Source organism: Abramis brama, assembly GCF_963993115.1.
Source record: "Abramis brama genome assembly, chromosome: 16".
Classification (NCBI taxonomy): domain Eukaryota; kingdom Metazoa; phylum Chordata; class Actinopteri; order Cypriniformes; family Leuciscidae; genus Abramis; species Abramis brama.
The window spans coordinates 12,026,665-12,052,651 of NC_139978.1; the positions used below are offsets into that span (position 1 = coordinate 12,026,665).

At 38.7% G+C, this 25,987-nt stretch overlaps 2 protein-coding genes across 4 annotated transcripts in view; one reads left to right on the forward strand and one right to left on the reverse strand.

Annotated features, from left to right (window-relative positions):
• The window catches only part of adamts13 (ADAM metallopeptidase with thrombospondin type 1 motif, 13), a 33,439-nt gene extending 27,049 nt beyond the window's left edge, over nt 1-6,390 (reverse strand). The window contains exons 1-9 of one of the 3 annotated variants that reach the window (XR_014602999.1): nt 6,042-6,287; nt 5,181-5,247; nt 4,752-5,020; nt 4,491-4,653; nt 2,549-2,682; nt 1,966-2,049; nt 1,756-1,880; nt 1,379-1,525; nt 1,127-1,261 (exon numbers count right to left, since the gene is read on the reverse strand). Coding sequence is in view for 2 of the 3 variants with exons in the window: in XM_084086851.1 (XP_083942977.1) it covers nt 1,127-1,261; nt 1,379-1,525; nt 1,756-1,880; nt 1,966-2,049; nt 2,549-2,682; nt 4,491-4,653; nt 4,752-5,020; nt 5,181-5,247; nt 6,042-6,137 (1,220 nt within the window). In the remaining variant the exon portion in view is untranslated. Of the gene's footprint in view, nt 1-1,126; nt 1,262-1,378; nt 1,526-1,755; nt 1,881-1,965; nt 2,050-2,544; nt 2,683-4,490; nt 4,654-4,751; nt 5,021-5,180; nt 5,248-6,041 lie in introns of those variants that run through there. The other 2 variants (XM_084086851.1, XM_084086852.1) reach the window with 2 other exon arrangements.
• Nucleotides 6,391-14,853: 8,463 nt separating this feature from the next.
• LOC311066175 (GTPase IMAP family member 8-like) lies at nt 14,854-18,580 on the forward strand. The gene is made up of 4 exons (XM_084087207.1): nt 14,854-15,078; nt 15,669-16,364; nt 16,455-17,138; nt 17,242-18,580. Exons 1-3 carry the CDS (start codon nt 15,045-15,047, stop codon nt 17,093-17,095), a joined length of 1,371 nt encoding a protein of 456 aa, XP_083943333.1. The 5' UTR covers nt 14,854-15,044; the 3' UTR covers nt 17,096-17,138; nt 17,242-18,580.
• Nucleotides 18,581-25,987: the final 7,407 nt, after the last annotated feature.

Here is a 25,987-nt window from a genome sequence, read left to right on the forward strand (position 1 = left end):
CAGCAGACAATGAACACACAGTCATGTTATAAAGAATGTCCTTATGATGAAGAATATTACAGATCATTTAAAATAACACTTTAATGATACCAAGGGCATGTTATCCATGATAACTGGGAAAGGAGTATAGAGTGATCAAAGTATTTGATCAAAAATACAGTAAATACATAAAATATTATTTTCCAATATTATTACAATTTAAAATAACATTTCTATTTTAATATATTATGTGGTTTATGTAGTGATGACAAAACTGAATTTTCAGCATCATTACTCCAGTCTTCCGTCACATGATCCTTCAGAAATCATTCTAATATGCTGATTTGCAAGAAACATTTCTTATCATTATCAATGTTGAAAACAGTTGTGCTGCTTACTATGCTTGTGGAAACCGTAATAAAAAAAATGTATGAATAGAATGTTCAAAAGAACAGGATTTATTTGAAAGACAATTTTGTAAAAATGCAAAAGACCTTACTGTCACTTTTAATCAATTTAACGCATCCTTGCTGAATAAAAGTATTATTTATTTACTAAATAAATATTACTGACCTGAAACCTTTGATTGGTAGGATTAAATTGGGTTTGATTAAAATGGGTTAATATAAAATACAATAAATAAACTAAAATAAATAAAACACTAAAATGAACCCGAACCGAAATGGTTCTCTGGACATTTTATTGGTGAATAGTAATTGCGGTTTGATGTTGATTCTCACAATGCCTGTCACAAACGTCATACTTCACCCCAAAATAGAAAGCAATTTTTTTTTTTTTTTTTAAGGAATTCTTCCTCTTTTTTTTTTTTTTTTTTTTTTTGAGATTCACTAACACAGAAGGGTCCAAACATCTGAGACATAAAAAAAATCTGATCAGGAAATAAACCAATATTTTAGGAGGGTGTTTTCAACAACAAACATTCTGAAATTAATGTCCAATTTATTTATTTTTTATAAATGGTTAGGTTGATAATATAATTTGTAGAGAAACCAATTGCATTATATTAGATTGGATTAAAATCCATTAAATAATGCAATAAAAAAATGCATTAAAAGCACAATTGCAGCATTTTTAATATGGTCTTCTGGAGGCTGCATATGTTTGTGATGCAGAAATTGAGTGACACCTGAAGAAGTTGTGGAGCTGAGCCCTGCTGCACTGGGACCAGGTCAGATCGACACTGTTATAACCTCCGTCAGATGCCATCATAAAGCCACTAGAGCTGCATGTGTTGTCTATTCCATCATGATTTATGCCAAAACTGAAAAGACAATAAGCAAGGCTTGATTTACAACAATCCAGACCATTGTAACTTACATTTCAGCATGGCAGTATAACTCATCTGAGTTTTATTGGAAATCAACTTTCTCAAGCTTACCTGTGGCCAATCTCATGAGCGATGGTGATGCCGAGATCAAAGCCTGTATCCTCTGTAATCACACAATTCCACCGAGTGGAACAAACTCCTCCCAGCTGAGTTACACCTCTCACAAGTTTATTCCCATTGGGTAACACCAGATCAAACCTTAATGATGTCAAAGAGAGTTACTAAAATGCAAGTATGCAGAAACCCTTGATATTCTTGAGATCAAGATATCTAACAGCTTGCTCCAAAAATGAGCTGAATTTAAGAGTTTTAGGCATTACTTTATAAGGAAAGTTCCATACTGTCTGCACGATATTAGTCCAAATTGCACAATAAAGAGGAATGACTGTTCTTTAGTTAATGATGCTCTCTATGGTTTTTGACCACACCTGGTAATGTATAACAGCAGATCTGCATGTAAAGGGTCAGAGTCAGCATCAGGGTTGACCTTTTGACCCCACTCGCACACACTTTTTAGAGAAGAGGTGATGTTTTCAGAGATCTGGATGTCTGGCTGTGGATTAAAATAAACTATATTGTCCATGTGGATTAATATAATGGCTGTTGTGTACAGCATTAGGTCAAACAGACATTGTTACCTTTGGCTCTGTGAGAATGACCATACGGACAAGGTGAACTCTTATATTGGCACCGAGACTAGCATCTCTCAGAAGCTCTGAAGCCTGCAAGTATTTGCAACAGAAAGTATTTAATATGCACTAATATACTATTCCATATCTTGTATGTCAAATGTATTGAACATAAGCATATATTCACATACAGTGTTGGGAAAGTTACTTTGGAAATGTAATAGGTTACAGATTACAAGTTACCCTGTTTAAAATGTAAGTAGTGTAACCATTTTAATTACTTTATTAATGTAACAGATTAAATTTGACTACTTTTTGATTGCTTTTCTAATTTCCAGCACTGGAACGCATTTTTATCACTCGCCATGGTGGAAAACTAAAGCTTTCAATGTGTAATTGACAGACGTGGTGCAACAAGACAGCCAATCAAAAGCATCAGAATAGCAACTGATATAAAAATGTTACATTTTACACTGTTACAGTTACATTTATTTTTGTAATTAAATTACATAACTCTGTTACATGTAACTAGTTACTCCCCAACACTGTTCACATACAATGTCTTGAAAACATAGATTAAACACACACATACGATGTTGAGGTTGGTTAGGATGTATCTCTCAGTGTCTTGCCTATGAACATCATAAACATCTGGACCCACCACCACTGCAAGCTCCAGATGTTTGACCTCTGACCCAAGAGGTGTCCTCCGTAACCTGAACTGACCTTAGATAGAAGCAGATAAAACTGAAGGAAATGATCATCCAAAATTGCATACTTTTTCAAACAGTTTTTGCATACAGTTTTCAGAGACAGTGACATTAGATTGTGTATGTATTTTTAATGTACTTACCCTGTAACTACATGGAACAAGCGGGTTACAAGCGCCACTTTTAATTTACGGCCCGCAATGTCACAATTTTTTAACATTAATAGCAATAGTTTCAGTTTCATTTGCCTTGAAACATGTAAGCCCAAACTAAAACATCTGCACTTTTGATATAACAAAACTGTACAAATGCATAGATGTGTACCCTGTAATTTTTAAAAAGCCTATACAGTATGTATTGGTACACCATTATTACAAAAAGGTATGCAGTTTATGTTCTCGTTAAATTGCTCCCAAATGTAAGATTGTTGTAACATAAAAGTGGAATAAATACCCCTTAGTTCTATAATACTTACGTTATTTATATTATTATATTATTTGTTAATTCTCCTGGTTGTTACCCCTTTATTCCCAAAACATTACATATTGTTCCCTACATGTAAGTACTTTATAGGTAGGCTACACTATAATTACCGCTGTAAATTCGTCTTAATTACCCAATACTTTCCGGCCTGTAATCTAAAGCGTTACCCATTATTTAATAGGCCTACTACACACTGTCGTGAAGGAATTACTTATTCAAAATAAGTACCTACTCAAAAGAGTGTGCAATTTTGGACACAGCCCATGACTTGTTTCATTCCTCAAAAAAATCATTTGACTGGCATCTACTCTAATGTAAGTCTTTCTGTTTATTCCGGGTCGTATCCAGATCAGATGGAGGACCTGCGCCTAGACACGACCACAACGCATCCCTGAAGTGTCAGCACTCAGCAGAGATCGTGTCAACTAGACTCTCCCCTGTGAAGGCTTCATCGACACGACCGCCATCAGCACTGATCCTCAACGAACCCGTCTCCATACCGGCGTGACTCTGATCTTCAACCAGATGGAACTGGATAATATTCTGATTGTTCCAAACCAATCTGACTTCTGACCTATAATGCTGCCTGAATCATAATCATACACTGTTCGTTCATTGGCCAGAGGTGAACTGGCCCCCGACTGAGCCTGGGTTCTCCCAAGGCTTTTTTCTCCATTCTGTCACCTGATGGAGTTTTGGTTCCTTGCCACTGTCGCCTTTGGCCTTTGGCTTGCTTAGTTGGGGACATTTAATTTTAATATTCAACAATATTATTCTGCCTGCATTGACACCATTATATTAGAACTGAACTGATATACTCAAGAGTGGGTATATATATATATATATATATATATATATATATATATATATATATATATATATATATGAACTAAATTAATAACTTTTTTACTACAAAAATGAACCATCACTGAATTTGCTTAAGCTGGACTGTGACGCTATTTTCTTCTAGATTGTAAAAGGCGCTATATAAATAAAGGTGACTTGACTTGACTTGGCTAAAGACAGTCACTTGTCACCACCTACTGGCGTAATGATGCAACCCGTTTGTTTAATACATTTATTACATTTAATATATATCTCTATATTAAAGCTGATTTTTTTAAACACTGTAAAAAAATTTTTTTTAAAAACCTGGCACTCATGGTGTATGACACTGAAAAAGATTAAAAGTGAAGTAGTGCCCTGCATGTGAATGACCCCTCGAACATATGGACAAGCTCAGTTGCAAAATGTATTGCTGTGGACTGCAGGCCAGTGATAGGCTTATGTTCAGTGATATGGTAGTACAGTGTATATATAACCAGTATATTGTTCACTCACTCTTGGGCTGTTTAAGATGTGTCCTCACTGGTAATGTGTGGGTTAATAGCAGGTGAGGTACACCAGAAGGTAAATCCATAGTAAGATCCTTCAGATGGTCTATGTGTTTTTGAAGCACTGGGCGAATACACAGCCTCCTCTCCCCTGACTGAATCAGACCTTGCTGAGGACAAAATTAGAGTAAAATTATTATACTACAGTATATCTAGCCACAAATACTGTATATGGGACAAACATAGAGCATAGTAAATAAAATCTTACTAATTTGCCATGGCAGACAGGGAGAAGAGTTCTTGTATGTGCTGGTCTCAGTAACTTCAGCTGCTCGCAGCACATGTCCTCCTTCTTCTTCACCACACTGACCGTTGAGTTGATCACCATCTCCAGACTTGTGGGACAGGACACTGGTTGTTCATCTCTGTGCTGGCCCAACTCAAATCTCTCTCCTTCGGTCTGAAACGAGCACCTCCACAGCCCTCCGAAAGACTCATTCCTCAAGCAATTCACCCACACCAGCTCAAAGTGAGGCACTGAAGAGAACATGTCAAGGTATGTACATGTTTAGTTTAAATGTACTGACTTTTCCAAGTCTTTTAAAACCTCTAATGTGTATGAACTTAATAACCTATCTGTAAACCTTTTGACTCCTTATTCGTGACCACTATTTCACAATATCTGAATCAGACTCACCTGATTTAGTGGAAATAGTATCAAAATAATAAAATAAATCTTGAGGTTTCAGTGAGTCTAAAAAATCCTGGGAAGAAAAAAACAAAATACAATTAGATTTTGAACAAACGATACCATTAAAAAAATACTGTAAAAGGATGGCAACAAGCAACGGTCAAATCATTTAATAAAATGTATTAAAGAAAATATATTAATTTACACTACTGTTTACACTACTGTTCAAAAGTTTGGGGACAGTAAGATTTTAATTGTAAAAAATAAAAATAAATACTTACATTCAGCATGGATGCCTTAAATTGACCAAAGGTGACAGTAATGTTACAAAAGATTTCTATTTTTAAATAAATGCTGTTCTTGCTTTTGAACTTTCTATTCATCAAAGAATCCTGAAATGATGACCGTTTCAACAAAAAATATTAAGCAGCACAACTGTTTTCAACATTGATAAAAAAAAATATTTATTTATTTATTTATTTATTTATTTATTTTTTAATAATCAGCAAATCAGCTATTAGAATAATTTCTGAAGAATCATGTGACACTGGCTGCTGAAACAGACACTTGAAATTATTTAATAATATTTCTTAATATTACTGTTTTAACTGTATGTTTGATGAAGAAATGAAGCCTTGGCCACCATAAGAGACTTTTTTCAAAAACATTAAAAATATTACTGATCCCAAACTTTGTGCCCCTTCTTCATGTTACTTTATTACTTATATATTTTTTATTGTTTTATTATGTTAATGACAGCAGCGAGTGAAATTCCTTGTACATTTGGACTAAAATATTTTCTAAAATTTGTAAACATCCTGAAATAGGTCATGAATTTGCCTTTTTCCAAGCTAAAAAAGCACTTACCTTCTGCAAAGTGCATTGTGAAATCAGTAGAGCTGTTGTTTTTAACAAGCCAGGAACTAGAAAAAGCCAGATCAGAGTTCCCATGTTTGACCACATCTTGAAGCACAGGACTTAACAAAAGTAGCTGAACCAGGCAGGATTTAATAATGATCAGTCTACCATACCACCACAATTCTGACTGACAAACGTTTGAAGTTGATTGAAAATGTCCTGTTCATAGACCAATGTCTCACATTCTGCTTGTTTAGAAAAGTTAAACAAGAAAGGTTATTGATCAGCATGGAGAAGCCCCACTGAAGCACTGAGTTGATGAATGACAGACGATATTTGTTGACACACCATGATCTGTGTAGAAGGTAACAAGCTATGATGTGGTTGGCTCACTGTTGATGCCTGTTTTATTGATTTTTGTGACATTGCTTGAAAACTGGAGGAGAATTCTCATATATGAACAAATTAAAAAAAACAGTATGGAACATGAAGTTAAACTAGTCAATTGAGGGTGGACACTACATTAAATACATACATATTTGAAAAACCAATAGTCAATTTATGAAATTACTTGATAAATTGATCATATTCAGAAGCCGTTTAAACTTTCTGAGACAATGATTTTCAGTGTTGTCAAACATATCATTTTAATAATTAGAAATCTAGCCTTACTTTGAGGCATAATAATTAGTAATTAGGGTCCAAGCCCTGAAAGAGCGAAGCCCTACAGGTCATTGAAAACCTGAAATCTTTGTTACATTACATACTAGCATGTATATGTATGAACCACGGTACACATATAGATATCATCGAGCCAGACAACTTCCGAGCTGCAAGTCATAAGCTCCGCCCAACAGGAAGTCGGCTATTTAGGGCTGTTTAAAAAAAACCCCAAAAAAACAACTCTGGAATTTGATATACTCCTCAGAGTGAATTCATCCAATATCCACCAAACTCAGTCAGCATGAAGCCAACACATCGAGGATGCTAAATTGAGAGCAGATTTTTGATATCTCAGACGGTTTGGCCATGGAGTTGAAATGATTTTATGGTGAAAAAAGGATAACAGGAAGAGTGTTATAACTTTTGCATACTGTCATGATATTGAGCTGACAACATGATGATGAACTCAGAGTCTCTTTTATTTAACATATGCAGTTGTCAAACAAACTACTTACATCAGCATGGTAGTTATTATCACCTAGCCCAACACATAATCCTGAAACTTTGCAGGCTTTTACTTCTTTACCAGCAACGGTTCTTTTGCAGGTGGGTGTACGTGTGTATGGTATGATGGGAGGTGAGGTATTAGACCCATTCATAGAGTTTGTAGTTAAATCAGTCTCAAGAGAGGGTCCATCAGTTAATTCACTGTTTCCATGTATCTGTCTGTCAGGTGTTTCAGGTGTTTCTGTCGTCTCAGGAACACTCTGGATGTGTCTCCTGTTCTTTCCGATGAGAGATTGTACCTTCTTTTGTTTGTACAATGTATGACCTGAGTTCAGGAGCTTTTTCGACGACCGTTGCCAATGTTTTCCATCCTTTTTCTCCATCCAACTTGACTTTCACGCTTTGTCCTGGATGTAAGTCAGGTAAACTATGTGCTGAGTAGCGTCGGTTGTAGAAGTACTGGTAAGCCTGCTTGGTTTGTTTATCCTTCCTTCTGACTTGTTCATAGTCAATTGGACTTGGTAGAAGGTTCTTTGGCAGCATCGGAACTGTTGTTCTGATCTGGCGTCCATAAGTTGAGTTGGGCTTAGTCCAGTAGCACTGATAGTGTAGAACGATAACTCATAAGAGCTAGCCTTGGATCTGGCTGTCTGAGCATTCACTTGCAATAGCAACACTCCTTTCAGTGGCACCATTAGCCTACGGATAATGAGGGCTGGACATAGTGTGAGTGAAATTGTATGTCGTTTTAAACTCTGCAAACTCAGTGGCCATGAACTGAGTAGCATTGTCTGTCACAAGTTCATATGGGATCCCCCATCAAATAAACATGTTTTTCAGATGTGTGACCTATTGGCTTGTGATGGCTTGTAGTTGAGCAATCTCAATATCACGAGAATAATAGTCCACAACTATTCGGTATTTCTTGCCATTTAGTTTACAGATGTCAGCCACAATCTTTTGCCATGGACCGCTGGGAAGGGATGTAACCATCTTGGCAAAACTCACACGTCTCGACTATTTTTTGATGTTCTTGCCAATACCAGGCCACCATACCGACATGTTAGCTCTTTCCCTGCATTTAGAGAGACCTTGATGGCCTGTGTGAAGCTGACGTAACACCTCATGTCCCTGTGAACCTGGAATCACTATTCTGTCCTTATACAACAAAAGTCCTCCAACTTCAGAGAGATGAGCTCTGACAGTGTGAAACTCGTGGAGTGAGTGTGACAGTTGAGACATCTAACTGGGCCAGCCTTGGTGAATGTACTTACAAACTGACTGAAGATTTAAAGGCACACTATGCAGTTTCCGTTTTTCTCAAACAGTGACCCCTGGAGTACTTGTATTTAACGTTACTGTTGTAAATACCACTCACGCAGAGCCGTCTCTGCCAGTGGCGTCATGCCCATTCAAAGTGAGGGGGCACGTGCCCCCTCAGATTTTTCCTCCCTGATAATTTTTTTGTCACAACTTTATTCCTATTATTCTCCATAATATACCAGAGCCTATAACGACTCAAATGTATTCTTCTGGACGTGTAATAAATTGGTCAGCATCAGCCCGCCCCTTTTTCCTAATATTGTGTCTGTGTATATCAAATCTAGAGCGCTACGCGCGTAGCGCTCTAGAATCTTTGCTGTGTATGTTCAAGCAACTCACTCGTCTCGCACGTTGAGCTGGCAATGTTTTACAGATGGTCTTGAAGTGGTAAGTGGGCAAAGCAACAAATCGGCATTGAATTAGTTATCGGATGATATTAAAAGGTAGTGGGATTATTTGTGGTTGACCTGGAAATTTTAACTTGATCAAAAAGTTATGGATTTGATATTAGCCATTTTCAAATAAACGGGGTAGTGTTAACCTTATTCAGCACTGAAATCTGTCAAACTTCTTTCAAAGTCCTTCATCACATATTAATATTAAAATAACTTAATTTCAGAACACCACAAAGTCAGACCTCAGCACCTGTATGTACCTTTAATGTAAGATCGTTCTTAGGTCACATACCAATTTAAAATCATAACATAAAAACTGCAATGGTACTGTTTTTAAAATCATGTGTAGTAGGCCTAAGTGTACAGTAAGTGTGTGTGTAAACATGCTTTAATGAAGTAGACTTTAAAAGCTTTTGAATTTGAGCTTACAGTTCTTTCATCAACCTGTCTTTTACATAAACTTACAAAATAGATACTTTAACTTATAGTCCTCAGATAGAGGAGGGTTGCTGCTAGCTCCGTTAAGGTATTTTTGTCCCTCCCAAACTGCATTGAAATGGTATGTTTAGCAGCCAGAATTAAAAAAAATTCAGGGGGAGAAACCCCCTGACCCCTCCTAACATGATCCATATCACCCGTCAGAAAACAATTGCAACGTCTCAGATTGTGCCCCCCCAGAATTTTGGCTTGCATGACGCCCCTGGTCTCTGCACTCTTCCATGATTCACTTCTGAAATGCGTGCTAGTGTCTTCCATAGAGGCTGCTTCATATGTTGTTGATGTATGTGACGTTGTGCCGTAAAGCAAGGCGAAGCACTGCTACATGGGCGGAGTGATTTGCTCGCAACACCTGAGAAGTCCCGTGGTGAGGAGTAGAGAGTTCACTCAGAGTTGGAGTAAATCACTCCGCCGAAGTAGCAGTGCTTCACCTTCTGAGAATATAGTTCCCAGTATGTATACGGTTAGAAGATGGCTGTGTTTTATGTGACCTTGTTATTTGTACACGCTGTGACTTTTCAAATCACAACATGTAAATAGGAAAATGTTGGCGTTATTTTGTCACTAATTGGGAGCAGTATGCTAGCTAGAGCATTTACCTCCAGTCTTTGTGTCTTTGGGAGGGAGGCAAGGGACTCAGGAGGAGGACGGAGAGTAGGTGAAGGGCAGACCGAAGGCAAGAGGGACCAGGGTGGAGCAGACGGTGTAGGCGGCCATTCTTTAATGTCTGTATTTGATATCTTAATGCAGTAACAGTGCTTGCTTATTTAGCCCGGCTTCCAGAAATGAAATAGGGACTTGTTTTGTGTTTGAGAAAGGTCTTCAACGTGTTAAAACATATAGGGGTCATTGAAGCCAATAGTTTAAGGGACCATTTCTTTGTTAAAGCCTTACTTTCCAGTTAGACTAAAGTGTAGCTCCCCTTGAGAGAAAGAACGCATTATCTTGATGTTTTGAGAGGACTCTCCTGTTTATAGTTAGAGCCTGACCAAATCCAACCTTGAGGAAGCTGTGTGTGTGTGTTAGTCTTTTTGGTTACTGGTTAAGGAACCACTGGCATTATTGGAGATTGACTGAGTTGTTATTCTGGACATGCTGGCGCCCAGTTACCCAAATATGCGACCTGGAAGGTCACGACGTGCCTAACTTCAGTGTCCGAGTGTCAGCTGCCTAATCGATGGAGATATGCTTCCGTCTATCTGTATATGTGTGGAAAATTACTATGTTTATCTATTTCTTAGCCAATCAGAAACTGCAACCTAGTTTAGACCTTGGTGTAGGGTATAACTGATGTGATCTTTGAAAACTGTAAGCGGTGCAGCCTACTAACTCCTGTGTGAGTCTTGAAGCTGACTTCTGCTGATGAAATTGCAAACTATCTTCAGTAAAACTTTTCTTCAATTTATTATAATTATGACTCTGGGTCTTCTTTCAAACATTTGGTCCTTGGGTCCTAAACTGTTACCCCCTAACATTAAATAGGCCAACACAAACAAGCTAATGAACCCCAGAAGTGGGAGAAATCAAATTCTAATGAGTAGCAACAAAATTAATTCTACTACAGAAGGTGGGGCTACCTAGTGGCTGGGAGAATAATTACAGGTCAGCACCAACTAGAGGCTGGGAGAGTCATTACAAGCTGGAGCCTTACAGGAGCCCCTCCTCCAGGAACGGCTCCCGACGTTCCCTTAGCTGCGTTGTTTGCGGCGGTTGAACTCCCTGATGAGATCTGGATCTAGAATATCTTGAGCTGGCACCCAAGACCGGTCCTCCGGGCCATAACCCTCCCAATCCATGAGATACTGGGTTTACCCACGTGGCGAGAGTCCAGCAGTTGGTGCACAGTGTAGGCTGGCTGAGTTACTAGAGGGGGTTTCCTGGCTCGGACAAAGGATAATAGACAACAGGGGTCTTAATTTAAGATTAATTTAGGATTTGTTTTACAAATTCATATTACAAAAGCAAATCTCAAGTTGATTTAGAATTCTTATCTCTGTCCTGGTGAGTGATAGTCCAGTTCTACAGTGCTGGTTTGCATACCTCCGCTGTTGCTGAGTGGCTCTAGGGCTTCTCGTGCTCTCCGCCATTCCCATGGAGACCTCTGGACAAGTTGAGCAGCAGATGGTACATGGGCACTCAAAACATGGACATGCTTAAAGATGAGTGGTGTAGAGTGTTGTGTGCAAATTTAGCCCAGATCAAATGGGAGCTCCAAGCAGTCTGATTGCTAGAGACCAGGCATCTGAGAGTAGTTTCAATCTCCTGGTTGACCCTCTCTGTCTTTCCATTTGATTGGGGGGTGAAATCCAGAGAACAGGCTGATGGATGCCCCAATTAGGCATCTCTTACTTTGATGCCTTCTTGGTAAGAATGGTCAGGGGTTCTGCAATAGCACTGAATTTCCTAATGAACCTCCTATAAAAATGGGCAAATCCCAGAAAACGTTGGACCTCTTTGATGGAGCCTGGTTGGGGCCAGTTCAGAAACACCTGAATCTTGCCAGGATCCATCTGGACATTGAGATGGAGGGGTGTAGTGCACTGGCTTACCTTACCAGAGCCCAGGGGTCTCCTTTCCAATGTGGTATGGTCAGGGGTTCTTGAAGAGAGATGGGCTGAACTATCAGGTGTCTGGCCAAAGTAAAGTCCATAAACTTTCCAGCAGCCCCCGAATCAAGGAAGGCTAGAAGCTTGTGATGTTGGTTACCCCAATCCAGTTAAACCCCAGAAGCTGCTGGATGGGGGAAGGTGATAACTCTCGTCCCAGCCCCGCTCTTTTTGGACGAGAATTGTCTTTTTCCGTCAACTCGGGACAGTTGGACCTGAAGTGGTCTGGCTTTCCACAGTAAAAGCAGCCTTTCTCCTCCATGCATAATTCCTCTCGGCTTGCGACAGTCTGGCCCTTCCCAACTGTATGGGTTCCTCGAAATTCATGGGAAGTGGAGGGGATTCAATGGCACTGCTTGAAACTTGGGGCTCAGGCAGCCTGACCTCCCCACGGCATTCCCGTCTGTGCTCTCGAATGATTACAGGTCAGCACCAACTAGAGGCTGGGAGAGTCATTACAAGCTTGAGCCTTACAGGTGGGATATTGGGAAGGTGCAGAAACTCTGTAGTCAGTACACTTTTAATGTTGCTAGTGACATGGTTCAATCCATAAGAAGTCTAGAGATGGATACCGTGGAGCTTCAGACTTTAAATGGAGCCACAGCAAATCAAAACCAATTGTGGACTCTTAAAGGAAAAAAAAAAATAGCATTAGCAGATCTATTAGGTACAAGGTCTCATGGAAATGAGACATTCTAAAATGGATGCCCCATCCAAGTTCTTCAATTTGGAAGGGAAAAATGGCCAAAGTAAAATTATTCAGTGTTTACGGTCAGAAGAGGGTAAAGTTTTTACAGAGGTTTCTGACATTCGTAAAAGGGCTGCAGTTTTTATAAGGAGCTGTATGCCCGCAGTTTTGCTGTTGTCCACCCTGATGGCAATGTCAATAGCCACATTTCCACTGTCGGGCCAAAAAAGTTTTAATGACAAAATAAAGGCATAGATCCAGTTCAACTGACAACAATTTTTTAGATAATTAGATTAATAATTAGGTTTATGAAAAATATATATATAAAAAAAAACCTTAAGAAATCAGGACTTTCTGATTATTTAGCTGCAAATGATAACTTTGCACTCATATGATATTGACCTATGACATCCTATGACATAAAATTCATCTGAATATAAGTGATCTTATGGATGTGGCTGTTGTGGTTTGTGGTCACAGTGGCACCATCTGCTGCAGTAAATGTGGCATATTCAAATGACTTTGACATAGTAGTCCTGCATTTTAGTCCTGCAAATTTGCCTTATACAACATTAGGAGGATCAGGCCCTTCCTATCAGAGCATGCTACACAACTCCTTGTCCAAGCGCTTGTTCTATCCAGACTAGACTATTGTAATGCTCTCCTGGCTGGTCTTCCAGCTTGCACTGTTAAACCTCTGCAACTGATCCAGAATGCTGCAGCCAGAGTGGTCTTTAACGAGCCGAAGAGAGCACACATCACTCCTTTCCTCACAAAATTGCACTGGTTGCCAGTTGCCGCTCGCATCAAATTCAAGTCGCTGACCTACAGAACAACCACTGGCTCTGCTCCGTTTTACCTAAACTCATAACTTCAGACTTACGTGCCTTCCAGAAACTTGTGCTCTGCAAGTGAACGTCGTCTTGTGATGCCATCTCAAAGAGGCACAAAATCTCTTTCTCAGAAGAGAGAGCTGCTGAGTCAGTAGCCATTTTCAAGAAACGGCTGAAGACGCATCTTTTTCGGCAACACTTGATCCATTAATACTAACACTTTTACATGTACTGCGTTAGATTAAACTGGGAAGGGTCATAGCACTTGCATATTGTTGTCCTATTGTTAGTTTAACTGCTTCTATTGTTCTCATTTGTAAGTCGCTTTGGATAAAACATCTGCTAAATGAATAAATGTAAATGTAAATGAAGTTTGTCCGGTCTAGTTAATGCTAGTGTTGTGTTTCTTTGCCTACCTTTGTGTTTGCTCATGTGGATAAATAAATACTTTCTGAATTTGATCTTGATCCTCTGAATTTGGTCTTCATCGTGTGTTCTCTGAAACCTTGCGTGACAACCGAGTGTGTCTTAAGTCGGCTACATCTGAATCCTCAGATATTACCAATAAGACTCTACATTCTCTGAAATTCTTATTATTAAAGTTAATATTCATGAGGCTGATGAACAGATGTTTCACATACACACAAATAAACAAAAATGACCGTTTTTTCTAATACAGCATTTAATATTTTACACACACATAAGGTTGTCTTTAACATGTCAAGATGATTTTAATAACTGTATTAAATATAAATTAGCATTGTGACGTTGTGTTCTGCTTTTCTGTATAACAAATGTCTTTCTGTTCCCCTCCAACAGAACTCCCGAATTGAAAATGTTTTGCCAGTGTGTATTCCGTGTTTATGAAATAAAGAAAGTGAAAGTTCAACACAGCTCACTTGAGAGAACAGGCTAAAGAAATTATTATTCTGTACCTTTGTATTAACTGAAGTATCATTTAATTTCCAGTATATTAAACTGTCATTTAAACCGTTCCATGTCATCAGATTCACCCAAGTAGAAAAAAGAAAATTAACCACATACTGTATGTTGGTTACAACAACTTTCTTATAAAATGCCCTTTTAAAGTAACACCGATGAAAACAGCAGCAGCATCACAGTGCTTCAGAGCTGTATGATTTACAGGTTTCATTAGTGAACATTTTAGAATAAAAAGCCTAAAAAAAAAGTCATTTAGAAAAAATAAATGTGAAAGAATGCTTGTCCTTGTATGAAATCTTTGCAAAACAATCATGGGGGTGGAGCTTTAAGTCCCTCATCGGGAATCTGTTGATAAACCAGCTCATCAGGTTAATCAGTACAGACACCTTGAGTAAATGCACAAGAGCAGACAGAAAATGCTTAAAGATTCGTTATTGTTATAAAAAGTAGAGAACTGAGAAACTAAAAACTAAGAAAAAAAGAGATTGAGACTGAGAAAAGAGGAGTGACAGAAAGACATTGAAGCAAACTTCAAGAACTTCAGTCTATGACGCACAATGGAGACAGGAGAGGACTCAGATCGTCATGAGAGTGAGTTTTCGTAATGTCATACATTTAAAACAAATTTTAGCCAAACCTTATACAACAAACATACTTTTAGACAGATGATCTGACACAAAAGTCTTCAAAACCATCATAATTACATCTTTGAACAGAAACTTACATATGATGTCACTACATTGCTGTTCAAAAGCTGTTAGGTGGCATATCATATTTTATTCCCCAAAAGTACACATCAATATTGTAAGCTAAAACATTTTACTTCATACAGATGACAGACATTGATTTCAAGTTTCAAAGCTTTACAGTGTCCTTAGATGCACTGAATGTTAAGAGAAATGTTTATATGTACAAGTTTTCATTTTCACTCTGCAATGCTGGGAAACCTTGTCAAAATATGAAGGAATGTCATCTGATAGCTAATGCAAGTCAAAGTCCCACATTGACTATGTCTATGTACGTCTGAAAGGCTTTAAAAATAAAAACTAAAAACCACATGCACATGAAAAATGCTCAGTCTATATATTTAACTAGACATTTGAAATATGATGATCAATCTTAATTCATTTTCGCTGTTAACTTAAAGTGATAATTAATGATTCCTTCATTTTCTCTTGCAGATTGTCCAGCTCTTCCAGAAATAAAGGTCATTATAATAGGTAGTAAAGCAGAGTACAAATGCAATGCAGCAAATACTATTATTGGTAAGAAGGAGTGTAAAGTGGGAAAAGAGATAATTGAGAATAAGAAGATACACGGGACGAATCAGGGCAGGTCTGTCTCTTTAGTAATGACGCCAGGATGGTGGAAAAGCTTCACACTGGCTGAGAGTGCAAAATACATACAGATGGAGATTGTGCACAGTTTAAAACTGTGTCCTGATCCACATGCCTTCCTTTTAGTCATCAATCTACACACACCATTCACAGACATGCACCTAAACAGTGTGGTTGATCACATGGAGATTCTGGGTGAGCAGATCTGGAATCACACCATCGTTCTGCTCATGTATAACAACAAAGAGCAAAAACATGCAGATACAGAGCAGCTAATTGAGAGAGCCGGGAAACAGCTTGATATTGTAATAAAGAAGTGTGAAAATAGAGTTCATGTCTTCAATTATACTGACAGAAGGGGGATAAATGTAGAAAAGCTGTTTCATGAGATAGAAATCTTGGTAGCTAAGCATGAAGGACAATGCTTTCAAATTGACTGCCGATTGCTTGAGGATATGGAGGAAAAGAGAAGGACTGTGAAGAAACAAGCAGAGGAGAGAGAGAAAAAAACATTGCAAACCATGAATGAATATTTAACAGGTATTGTGTATATTAATTTTTTTTTAACAATTAATAGAAGATACAGAATTGTGTATGCAATATAACCAACTAAAAAAAAACATTCTGCAGAGAAAAGTTGTGATTTTCCAGAGTTAAGGATTGTCTTGATGGGTGGAAAAAATTCTGGGAAGACCTCAGTCATGAACATTATCCTGAAAAATAAACAAGACATCAGCTGGTCTAAAAAGTGTGTGATGAGTGAAGGAGAGGTTGACAATAGAAAAGTCATTTTAATTGACACTCCTGGATGGTGGCCATACGCGTCAGTACATGAGACACCAGAGTCAATCCAGCAGCAGATCAAGGCAAGTGCTAGTATGTGTCCACCAGGACCTCATGCAGTTTTGCTGGTTCTGCGGTCTGGTGCCGCCTTTAGTAAGGCACATAGGAGGTCTGTCAAGGAGCACATTAAACTCCTGGGTCGAAATGTCTGGAAATCCTGTATAGTGGTGTTCAGCGGGGGCGACTGGCTGGGGACCCCAACTATTGAAGAGCACATTGAGAGTGAAGGAGAGAATCTACAGTGGCTGATTAATAAATGTGGAAACAGGTATCACGTACTAAACAACATGGAGCAGAATGATGGAAAACAGGTCAGAGAGTTGATGGAGAAAGTGGAGATGATGGCCAGAGTGAACACTGAGCAGACACCTGTGGAAGAAGAAATGGTGGACATTGACAGTGGATGTGAATCTAACACGTCAGAATAAGACATGTTAGGGAGAAGAAGCGTCGATCTAGTTCCACCTGAGAGTAAGTAGCCTGACAAACTCCTTGTAGAACAATGATTTGATTACTGTCAGTCAATAGAACATTTTTATACAAGGTTTTATAAATATCGATTTTCTTCCTGTAGTGCGTATGGAAAATATCGACAATATGGACACGGAGTGTGACTACTGGCAATTACCAGACTTTTCAGAGGACATTTCGGAGCGTGTCAAACAAAACTAATATCACTGATGGCTTGAAGAAGAAAATACAGAAAACGGAAAGAGAAAAATATAGAAAACAATAACATTGCATGCAATCATATTTCATACTCATGATAATAATGAGAGCAAATTTACTTGCAAATTTGTTTTTCTTCAACACATCCCATAACTTTTAAAATATCGACCTCTACCAAATGGTTGTCACTTAAAGGTAAAAAATAAAAAAAATTACCAGAATTCATACACATACTATGAAAAGCAGAAAATATTAACTATAATACTAATTTATTTAAAAACATAATCAAAATAAAATATTTCTATATTTACTTCTATATTTTTGAAGTATGCCATTAAATATTTCAGGTTTTCATTTTAACACAGGACATTATATGTTTTCTTGTTTTTTAACTATAAACACAAATAAATAACACAAATAACTAAAAGTAACAAAACCAAAGACATTACATTCGTTCTGCATTCAAAAACTAAAAAAAATAAATAGCAAAAGATAGTAATATAATGGCATTTTAGGCTTTTATGTTTCAAGAAACATGCCGTCAAGTGTGGCATAGCAACAGGATTTGTTTTTTTATATCATAATTTATGATCAAAACCTTTTCTAATCTTGACAAAACACATATTGTCAGAAAGGTCCGAGTCTCAAGGTTCCATATTTTGTGACAGATGTGATATTTGGACGATACAATTAAATTCAATGGAATGTATGTCACCCGGTGGCTATTTTTGGTAATACGCCTATACAAAATCTCATGGGAACTTCAATTTTTGTGATATCAACTTCAAATTTGGAACACTACTTAGATATATGGCTTTGATTTTATAGTAATTTTATAGTAAAAAAATATTTTGTAAAATGTAATATATGTAAAATATTGTAAATATCAGCTCAACCTGACAGTTCTACTCATATTGCTGTAATTATAATCACTATTATACAAAGTTATTGTGACTGATAATATACATGAGTTTGTAGCTTTTTACTCCAATACTGGAGTGCTAGAAATGTATTTTATTTGCTCTTTCATTTTTCATTTTCACAACAAAGCTTGATTGTATTCTGCAAAATCTACAAACTTATTTATTTGCATAATGCCTATCATGACTGTTTCTTCATCCATCATGATTCACATTCTCAATTAACTGTTCTAATATTTATTATTGTCTGTTTTATTCAGTCCCATTCAATTATTTTGCCCTGATGTATCTGAATCTGCTCAAATGAATAAAATAATTGCTATGAACAAAAACATACCTTGAGTAAGGGAATGAGTTTATGCACATGTCCAATAGTGTCCTAATATCACCAATAAGACTGGACATTTTCTGAAACCCTCATAACTTTTTAAAGGAAATTTTCATGAGGCTGAATAACCAGAACGGTAAGACAATCAAAACAAAGACAGATGTATCAAATACACAAGAACAAACAGAAAATTACTCTCAGATCCTTTCCTTTTATTTTATATATTATGGTGGTTGTGTCTAACATGCCACGGTGATTCTATTAACTGCAATATTACTATTCCATTATTATTATATTTGTTTTTTTTACTAGTAATTTATTTTTCTGTTTAACAAAAACAGTGTAGAAAAGAAATAGTGACAAAGTTTGTCTTTTCTATCTCAGTAATGATGGGGTGGTGTTTGTACTTTAGATTAAGAAATTGATGAACCGGAACATCAAGTTAACCAGTTCATACACACATTTAGAAACATGCACAGAAAATATTTTAAATCATTTTCTTAATGTATTACACCGTGAAAGATGAAGGAAAGGTGAAAGAAAAATACTTTTTTCAGAAGACATTTCACATAAAATCAAGATCACTGATTGCTTGCAGAGGTACAGTAAACAGAGGTAGAAAAATAAAGAAAGCAAGAGCATTGCATGCAATAATATTTCATTATATACATAGGCTACATCAAAGTTCTTAGAGCAGGATGGTAACTCATTTACTTGCAAATTTAAGTTTTGTTTTAAATTGTAAATATGGGCTTGACTTGTTAACTTTACTATTTATACCATCAGCTCAACCTCATAACAGATCTTCTCCTTGTTTCTTCTATTGTTTATATTGGTAATAATCACCCTGGAGCAATCTAGGGTTATGTGTCTAGTGTACACTGTCAGAAATAGGGGTACAGCAGGAGTCCATTTCTGTCCCCCAAGGTACATATATGTACCTTTTTGAGGGTCAAAAGGGTACATATATGTCCCCAAGCATTAAAAGGTACAAATATATACCGTTTCTTTTAAAGGTTAAGGTACAATATCAAAAGACAGCCTCTCGAAGTAGGTTTTTTTTTTTTTGTAAAAAAAAAGAAGGTTTTTTTTAAGGTTTTAATGAAACCTTAATCATTTAAGGTAGATGTTAGCTTATCACTATATTGCCTTGAAATAAAGGAAATAAAAGTTTTGTAAGTCAATTTACTTATATTAAATCATTATAACACAGCAAAAACTCCTGTGTTAAATGAACTCTCCTGGGAGTTTATTTGGCTCCAGACTCAAGAGTGTTAAAGTGTTCAAATATGAATGTTAAATTAACAATCAAGATTGTTAAAGTTAATGAGCTAATTAAGTGATTCATTGAGTGATGATTGAGCATTATTGAAGACACCTGATGTTAACAAGCAGAATCACTGAAGGAGAAAATATGATTTTTAAGACACCGTTATGGTGATCAGTGTTTGCTTTAGTTGGGCTCTTGACCATTTAACTGTTAACTTTATATTTTGTTTGGCTGTTGTATCTGAGTTATAACGGCTAGATGAACAAAGAGAAAAGTTGATCAGGTGGTGTTGGTTATGTTTTGACATAATCATAATTTGACCTGAATCAATTCATTTAAAGTCTAATCTCTGACTTAAACGTATATTGTTGATTACAGCATAACTGTGATTCTACAGCATAAAATCCAGAATTTTTTAAATAATCTAAAGGATTTCTTAAAAGTTGTTCTGATAAAACAAATCTTTCTTTTAGGCACACACAGACTTCAAGAATCAGTGTATGAATCTCAACAATGGTGACAAACAGAATATTCAATTAGGGAAAGGAAATTAGTAAGACAATTCAGATCATAATTTATTCATACCGCAATGCATGATGGGAGCCATGAATGAGTTTTGATTGGTGGCACCCAGAATGCACTGCAACATGCTTTATTATTGTCACCATTGTTGAGATTCATAGGCTGATTATTGATGTCAGTGTTTCTTCATAAAGTATTTTTAAAAGTCTTTTGATCAGAACAACTTTTACGAATTTTTGGATTATATTGAAAATGCTGAAAATCATTTGCTGTAGAATCACAGTGTTGCTGTAATCAATAATATACATTTAAGTCAGAGATTAGATTCTAAATGAGTTCAGTGATTCAGGCAAATTATAATTATGTCAAAACATAACCAACACCACCTGATCAACTTTTCTCTTTGTTCATCTGGCAGTTATAACTCAGATACAACAGCCAAACAAAATCTAAATTGAATGATTTAAGGGTCAAGAGCCCAACTAAAGCAAACACGGATCACCATAACGGTGTCTTAAAAAATTATATTTTCTCCTTCAGTGATTCTGCTTGTTAACATCAGGTGTCTTCAATAATGGTCAATCATCACTCAATTAATCACTTAATTATATCATTAACTTTAAGACTCTTTAGTGTTAATTTAACACTCATATTTTAACACTTTAACTGGAGTCATATAAACTCCCAGAAGAGTTCAATTAACACTGGAGTTTTTGCTGTTGGACCTCAAGGTACATATATGTAACTTTTTGAGGATCAAAAAGCATTAAAGTTACATATATGTACCGTTTCTTTTGAAGTTTAAGGTTCAATATTGTACCCTTGAGGGTACAGCCCCAGTGACAAGCCATTGTACCCCTAAAGGTACAATTATGTACTTTATTTTCTGAGAGTGTATGTAGAGCCAGCCCTGATTGGCTGCTTGAATCTCCATTTAAAAGAACGTCCAGTTTGCGGTCTTTCTTTCTTTTGGCCATCGGTGGAGAAGAAGTCATAGCACGGTTACTCATGGTTCTTACAGGGCTTTCAACCGAGGAGGTCCTTCAGAAAATATCAGAAGCAGGCATAGAAGTAACCGGCGTCGAGATGAAAGGAGATGAAGTGGACTTTCAGGCAAATGACACTTATTCAGATGATAATACACTGTCATTGACATTGAGTTTAAAATGAAATGTTGGAAAATGTGAAAATGAAAAGGATTTAATAAATTCTGATTTTAATTCAGCGTGCGTGTAATATATATATATATATATATATATATATATATATATATATATATATATATATATATATATATATATATAAATCTCATTATAGTCAATGATTGTACCCTGTCAAAGCCAATTTTGTACCATTTTTGAAGGGTCCATTTTTGTACGGTTAAATAAAGGTACAAAATTGTCACCACAGGTACAAGACTGGTCTCTTAAGGTACAAATCACAAGGGTACAAATATGTACCCTATACCAAGGGTACAATATTGTACCCTTGAGGGTACAGCCCCAGTGACAAGCCATTGTACCCCTAAAGGTACAATTATGTACTTTATTTTCTGAGAGTGTAAGACCAAAATGCTAATAAGCAATCTCTAAAGACAGTGTCACATTAACGAGTTCCAGGTCCAAATGCAAGTTACTCAAGTTTATTAGACAGAAGATACTCAGATCAGACAAGATGCAGGAGACTGATGAAACTTGACAGACGAAACCATAAAGGAATACTCAGGGTGCACTACAAAAGACTGGTCGATGTGAATTCCCGAACTGGTAATCCAGTGCCACATGGGACTCAGAGGAGAACGCGGGGAACAAACACAGCAGGCAGCTCAGACGAGGTAACTGGCAACAAGAACAAGACATAAGTGACGAACCGACACCCAGCATTACTCTCTCCAGCTAGATATAGGCAGTAACTAGCTGCAGCTGAAGTGACTGATTGGAGTGATGAGCTGGTCACTAGGCAACAAACAAGCAACACACATAAACCCCACACCTAACACACACCAACAGATCCACAAAATGAACACAAGGATTTGAATTCTCCTGTACGCCGGAGGAAGTTTGAGGCGGACTGTCACTGGACTAATGATCTTGGTGACAGTGAACGGGACGATGAATTTGGGAGCTAGCTTATTGGACACGGAGCGGAGCGGAATGTTCTTGGTGGAAAGCCACACTTTTTGACCCATGACGTATACGGGAGGCTTTGACCGGTGGCGATCGGCCTTAGCCTTAGTGCGCGCCCCCACCTGGAGCAGAGTCTCACGGGCGGACACCTGCGGTGACACCTCTGGACAAACGCGTGAGCAGAGGGGACCGCGACTTCGGATTCCAGACTGGGAAAGATAGGTGGCTGCACTACACTGTAACCTACACTACACTCAAATGGAGATAGGCCCGTGGATGACACTGGTAATGAGTTATGTGCGTACTCCACCCACGAGAGTTTCTGGCTCCAGGAGGAAGGATTCTGAGAGACCTAACATCGCAACACTCTTTCTAAATCTTGGTTGGCACGCTCGGTCTGGCCGTTGCTCTGAGGATGAAAACCAGAAGAAAGACTGACACTTGCCCCCAGTAAACGACAAAACTCTCTCCAAAATTTGGAAATAAATTGGGGACCCCTGTCAGAAACCACATCCATCGGGAGGCCATGTAAACGAAAGACATGATTTATGATGGCAACCGCTGTCTTCTTGGCAGACGGTAATTTGGGCAAGGGAATGAAATGAGCCGCCTTCGAGAACCGGTCCACTACGGTCAAAACAACCGTATTGCCCTGGGAGGGCGGGAGGGCAGTGACAAAATCTAGCGCAATGTGGGACCAGGGTCTCGAAGGGACAGACAGCGGTTGGAGTAACCCATCCGGTGGGCGATTGGAAGTCTTACCACGAGCACAGACTGAACATGCCAAAACAAAACTTCGAATGTCACGAGCCATGGAAGGCCACCAGAATCATTGCTTGACCAAAAAACTGGTGCGATTGACTCCTGGATGACATGCTACGTTGGAACAATGACCCCACTGAATCACGTTGGACCGTAACTGCTCCGGCACGAATAAACGACTCGGTGGACACTCGGGCGGAGGCGTTACCCCTTCTAAGGCCGAACGGACCTTCGACTCGATCTCCCATACGAATGTGGAGACAATGAGTCTCTCAGGAAAAATGCACTCGGGAGTGGACGGGCGAACGGAACGGTCAAAAATTTGAGATAAAGCATCGGGTTTGATGTTCTTAGAACCCGGATGATACGATAGTACAAAGTCAAAACGTCCAAAAAAAAGTGCCCACCGAGCCTGCCTGGAGTTAAGTCGTTTAGCAGATCTGATATATTCAAGGTTCTTATGATCGGTCCAGACGATAAAAGGTACCCCCGAACCCTCTAGCCAATGGCACCACTCTTCCAACGCTAGCTTGACTGCCAGTAATTCTCTGTTACCAATGTCATAATTACACTCAGCAGACGATAAACGATGAGAAAAAAAAACGCGCAAGGGTGCATCTTATCATCCGTGGGTGAGCGCTGGGAAAGAACCGCTCCTACCCCCACCTCTGATGCGTCGACCTCCACCACAAACTGACGTGAAGGATCAGGGGCTACAAGAATGGGAGCTGAAACGAAACGGCTCTTGAGGTTGGTAAATGCAGCCTCAGCTGCACCAGACCACCTGAACGTCGCTTTGGTGGAGGTCAAGGCAGTCAGAGGAGCGGCTAGTTGGCTGAAATTGCGAATGAAACGCCGGTAAAAATTGGCGAACCCCAGAAACCTCTGTAGGGCCTTACGGGAATCTGGAGTTGGCCAATCCACCACAGCCTTAACCTTGTCAGGATCCATGCACACACCCTCGGAGGAGATGATATAACCCAGAAAAGGAACCGACTGTGCATGGAACGAACATTTATCTGCCTTGACAAAAAGCCCATTCTCTAACAACCTCTGGAGCACTCGTCTGACGTGCTGAACGTGTTCCTGAAGAGAAGAAGAAAATATCAATATGTCATCCAGGTAAACATATATGAACTGATCTACCATATCTCTCAGCACGTCATTCACGAGTGCCTGGAAAACTGCGGGGGAGTTGGACAGCCCGAAAGGCATAACCAAATATTCAAAGTGCCCCCTGGGGGTGTTAAAAGCAGTCTTCCATTCATCCCCCTTCCTTATGCGAACCAAATGATAAGCGTTACGTAAGTCCAATTTTGTGAAGATGGATGCTCCCTGCAACCGCTCGAAGGCTGAAGACATCAACGGCAAAGGATAAGTATTCTTTACCGTGATGTTCAACCCTCGGTAGTCAATACACGGTCGCAGAGAACCATCCACACCACAAAAAAGAACCCTGCCCCCGCTGGAGAAGAGGAAGGACAGATGAACCCAGATGTCAGAGAATCAGAAATATATTTCTCCATGGCCTCCCTTTCTGGGGCAGAAAGTGAGTATAACTTGCCTTTAGGCGGAGACATACCTGGCAGTAAATCTATAGCACAGTCATAGGGACGATGCGGAGGGAGAGAAGCAGCCCGAGACTTACTGAACACTCCCTTCAGGTCCAGATACTCCGAAGGCACGTTAGACAAATCCATGTGTTCATCCTGAAACACAGAACAAGACACAGAAGAACACACAGACAACAAACAAGTGGCATGACAAAATTCACTCCAAGAGAAAACCGAATTCATACACCAGTTTATATGAGGATTATGGAGCGCCAGCCAGGGGTGTCCCAGGACCACAGGAGCAGAAGGAGAGTCGATCAAAAGAAAGTCAATATCCTCAGAATGATTGCCTGAGGTGACGAGTCTTACGGTAGCAGTGGAATGTGTGACTGAAGGTAATAGTTGACCATTAAGTGCAATGACCGAGATAGGTTGAGAGAGTGTCATCACCGGTATCATAAGCTTATGAGCCAGGTTAATGTCTAAAAAATTACCCTCCGCTCCTGAGTCAACCAGAGCCTCACAATCAAAACTCTGAGAAGGTAATCTCAAACTCACAGAAAGGTGAGTAGCTGAAAAAGAGGATTTAGTCAATGTAGTTCCACCCGTCAGTAACTTCTTACCTACTGGCGGGTGCTGGCTTTTACCGGACACTGCAAAGCGATGTGACCGGCGGCTCCACAATACAGACACAGTCCCCTCTCTCTTCTTCTTTGTTTCTCTTGTTGCGATAGACGGGATCTGCCCATTTGCATGGGTTCAGGATCTGGAAAAGACAGTTTCACCAGGAGAAAAAGGTACCTTACTCTGTGCACTGGCAGGCCACTCTCGCTGTGTCCGTGGACCCCGTCGCCGTAGTCTCATATCCACCTGAATAGCCAGATCTATAAGTTTATCCACCCCCGCGGGTAAATCCAAAGAGTAAATTTCATCCTTTATGGTTTCAGAAAGTTTCAAAAACATATCCCATTGAGCCTCTGAATTCCAGCCACACTCCGCAGCTAATGTGCGAAATTCAATCGAATAGTCCGTTACAGTACGATCTCCCTGACGCAGTTCCGCGAGAAGTCACGCCACGTCTCTACCGGAAGCAGCGCGATCAAAGACCTTTCTGAGCTCATGGGAGAATGTCTCAAACGAAGCACAGCACGCAAGTTTCTGTTCCCACAC

Coding starts and splice junctions, on each gene's coding strand:
- LOC311066175 (XM_084087207.1), top strand. CDS start 15,045: ATGGAGACAGGAGAGGACTCAGATCGTCATGAGA. Junction 15,079..15,668: donor GGACTCAGATCGTCATGAGA/GTGAGTTTTCGT, acceptor TTTCTCTTGCAG/ATTGTCCAGCTCTTCCAGAA. Junction 16,365..16,454: donor CATGAATGAATATTTAACAG/GTATTGTGTATA, acceptor AACATTCTGCAG/AGAAAAGTTGTGATTTTCCA.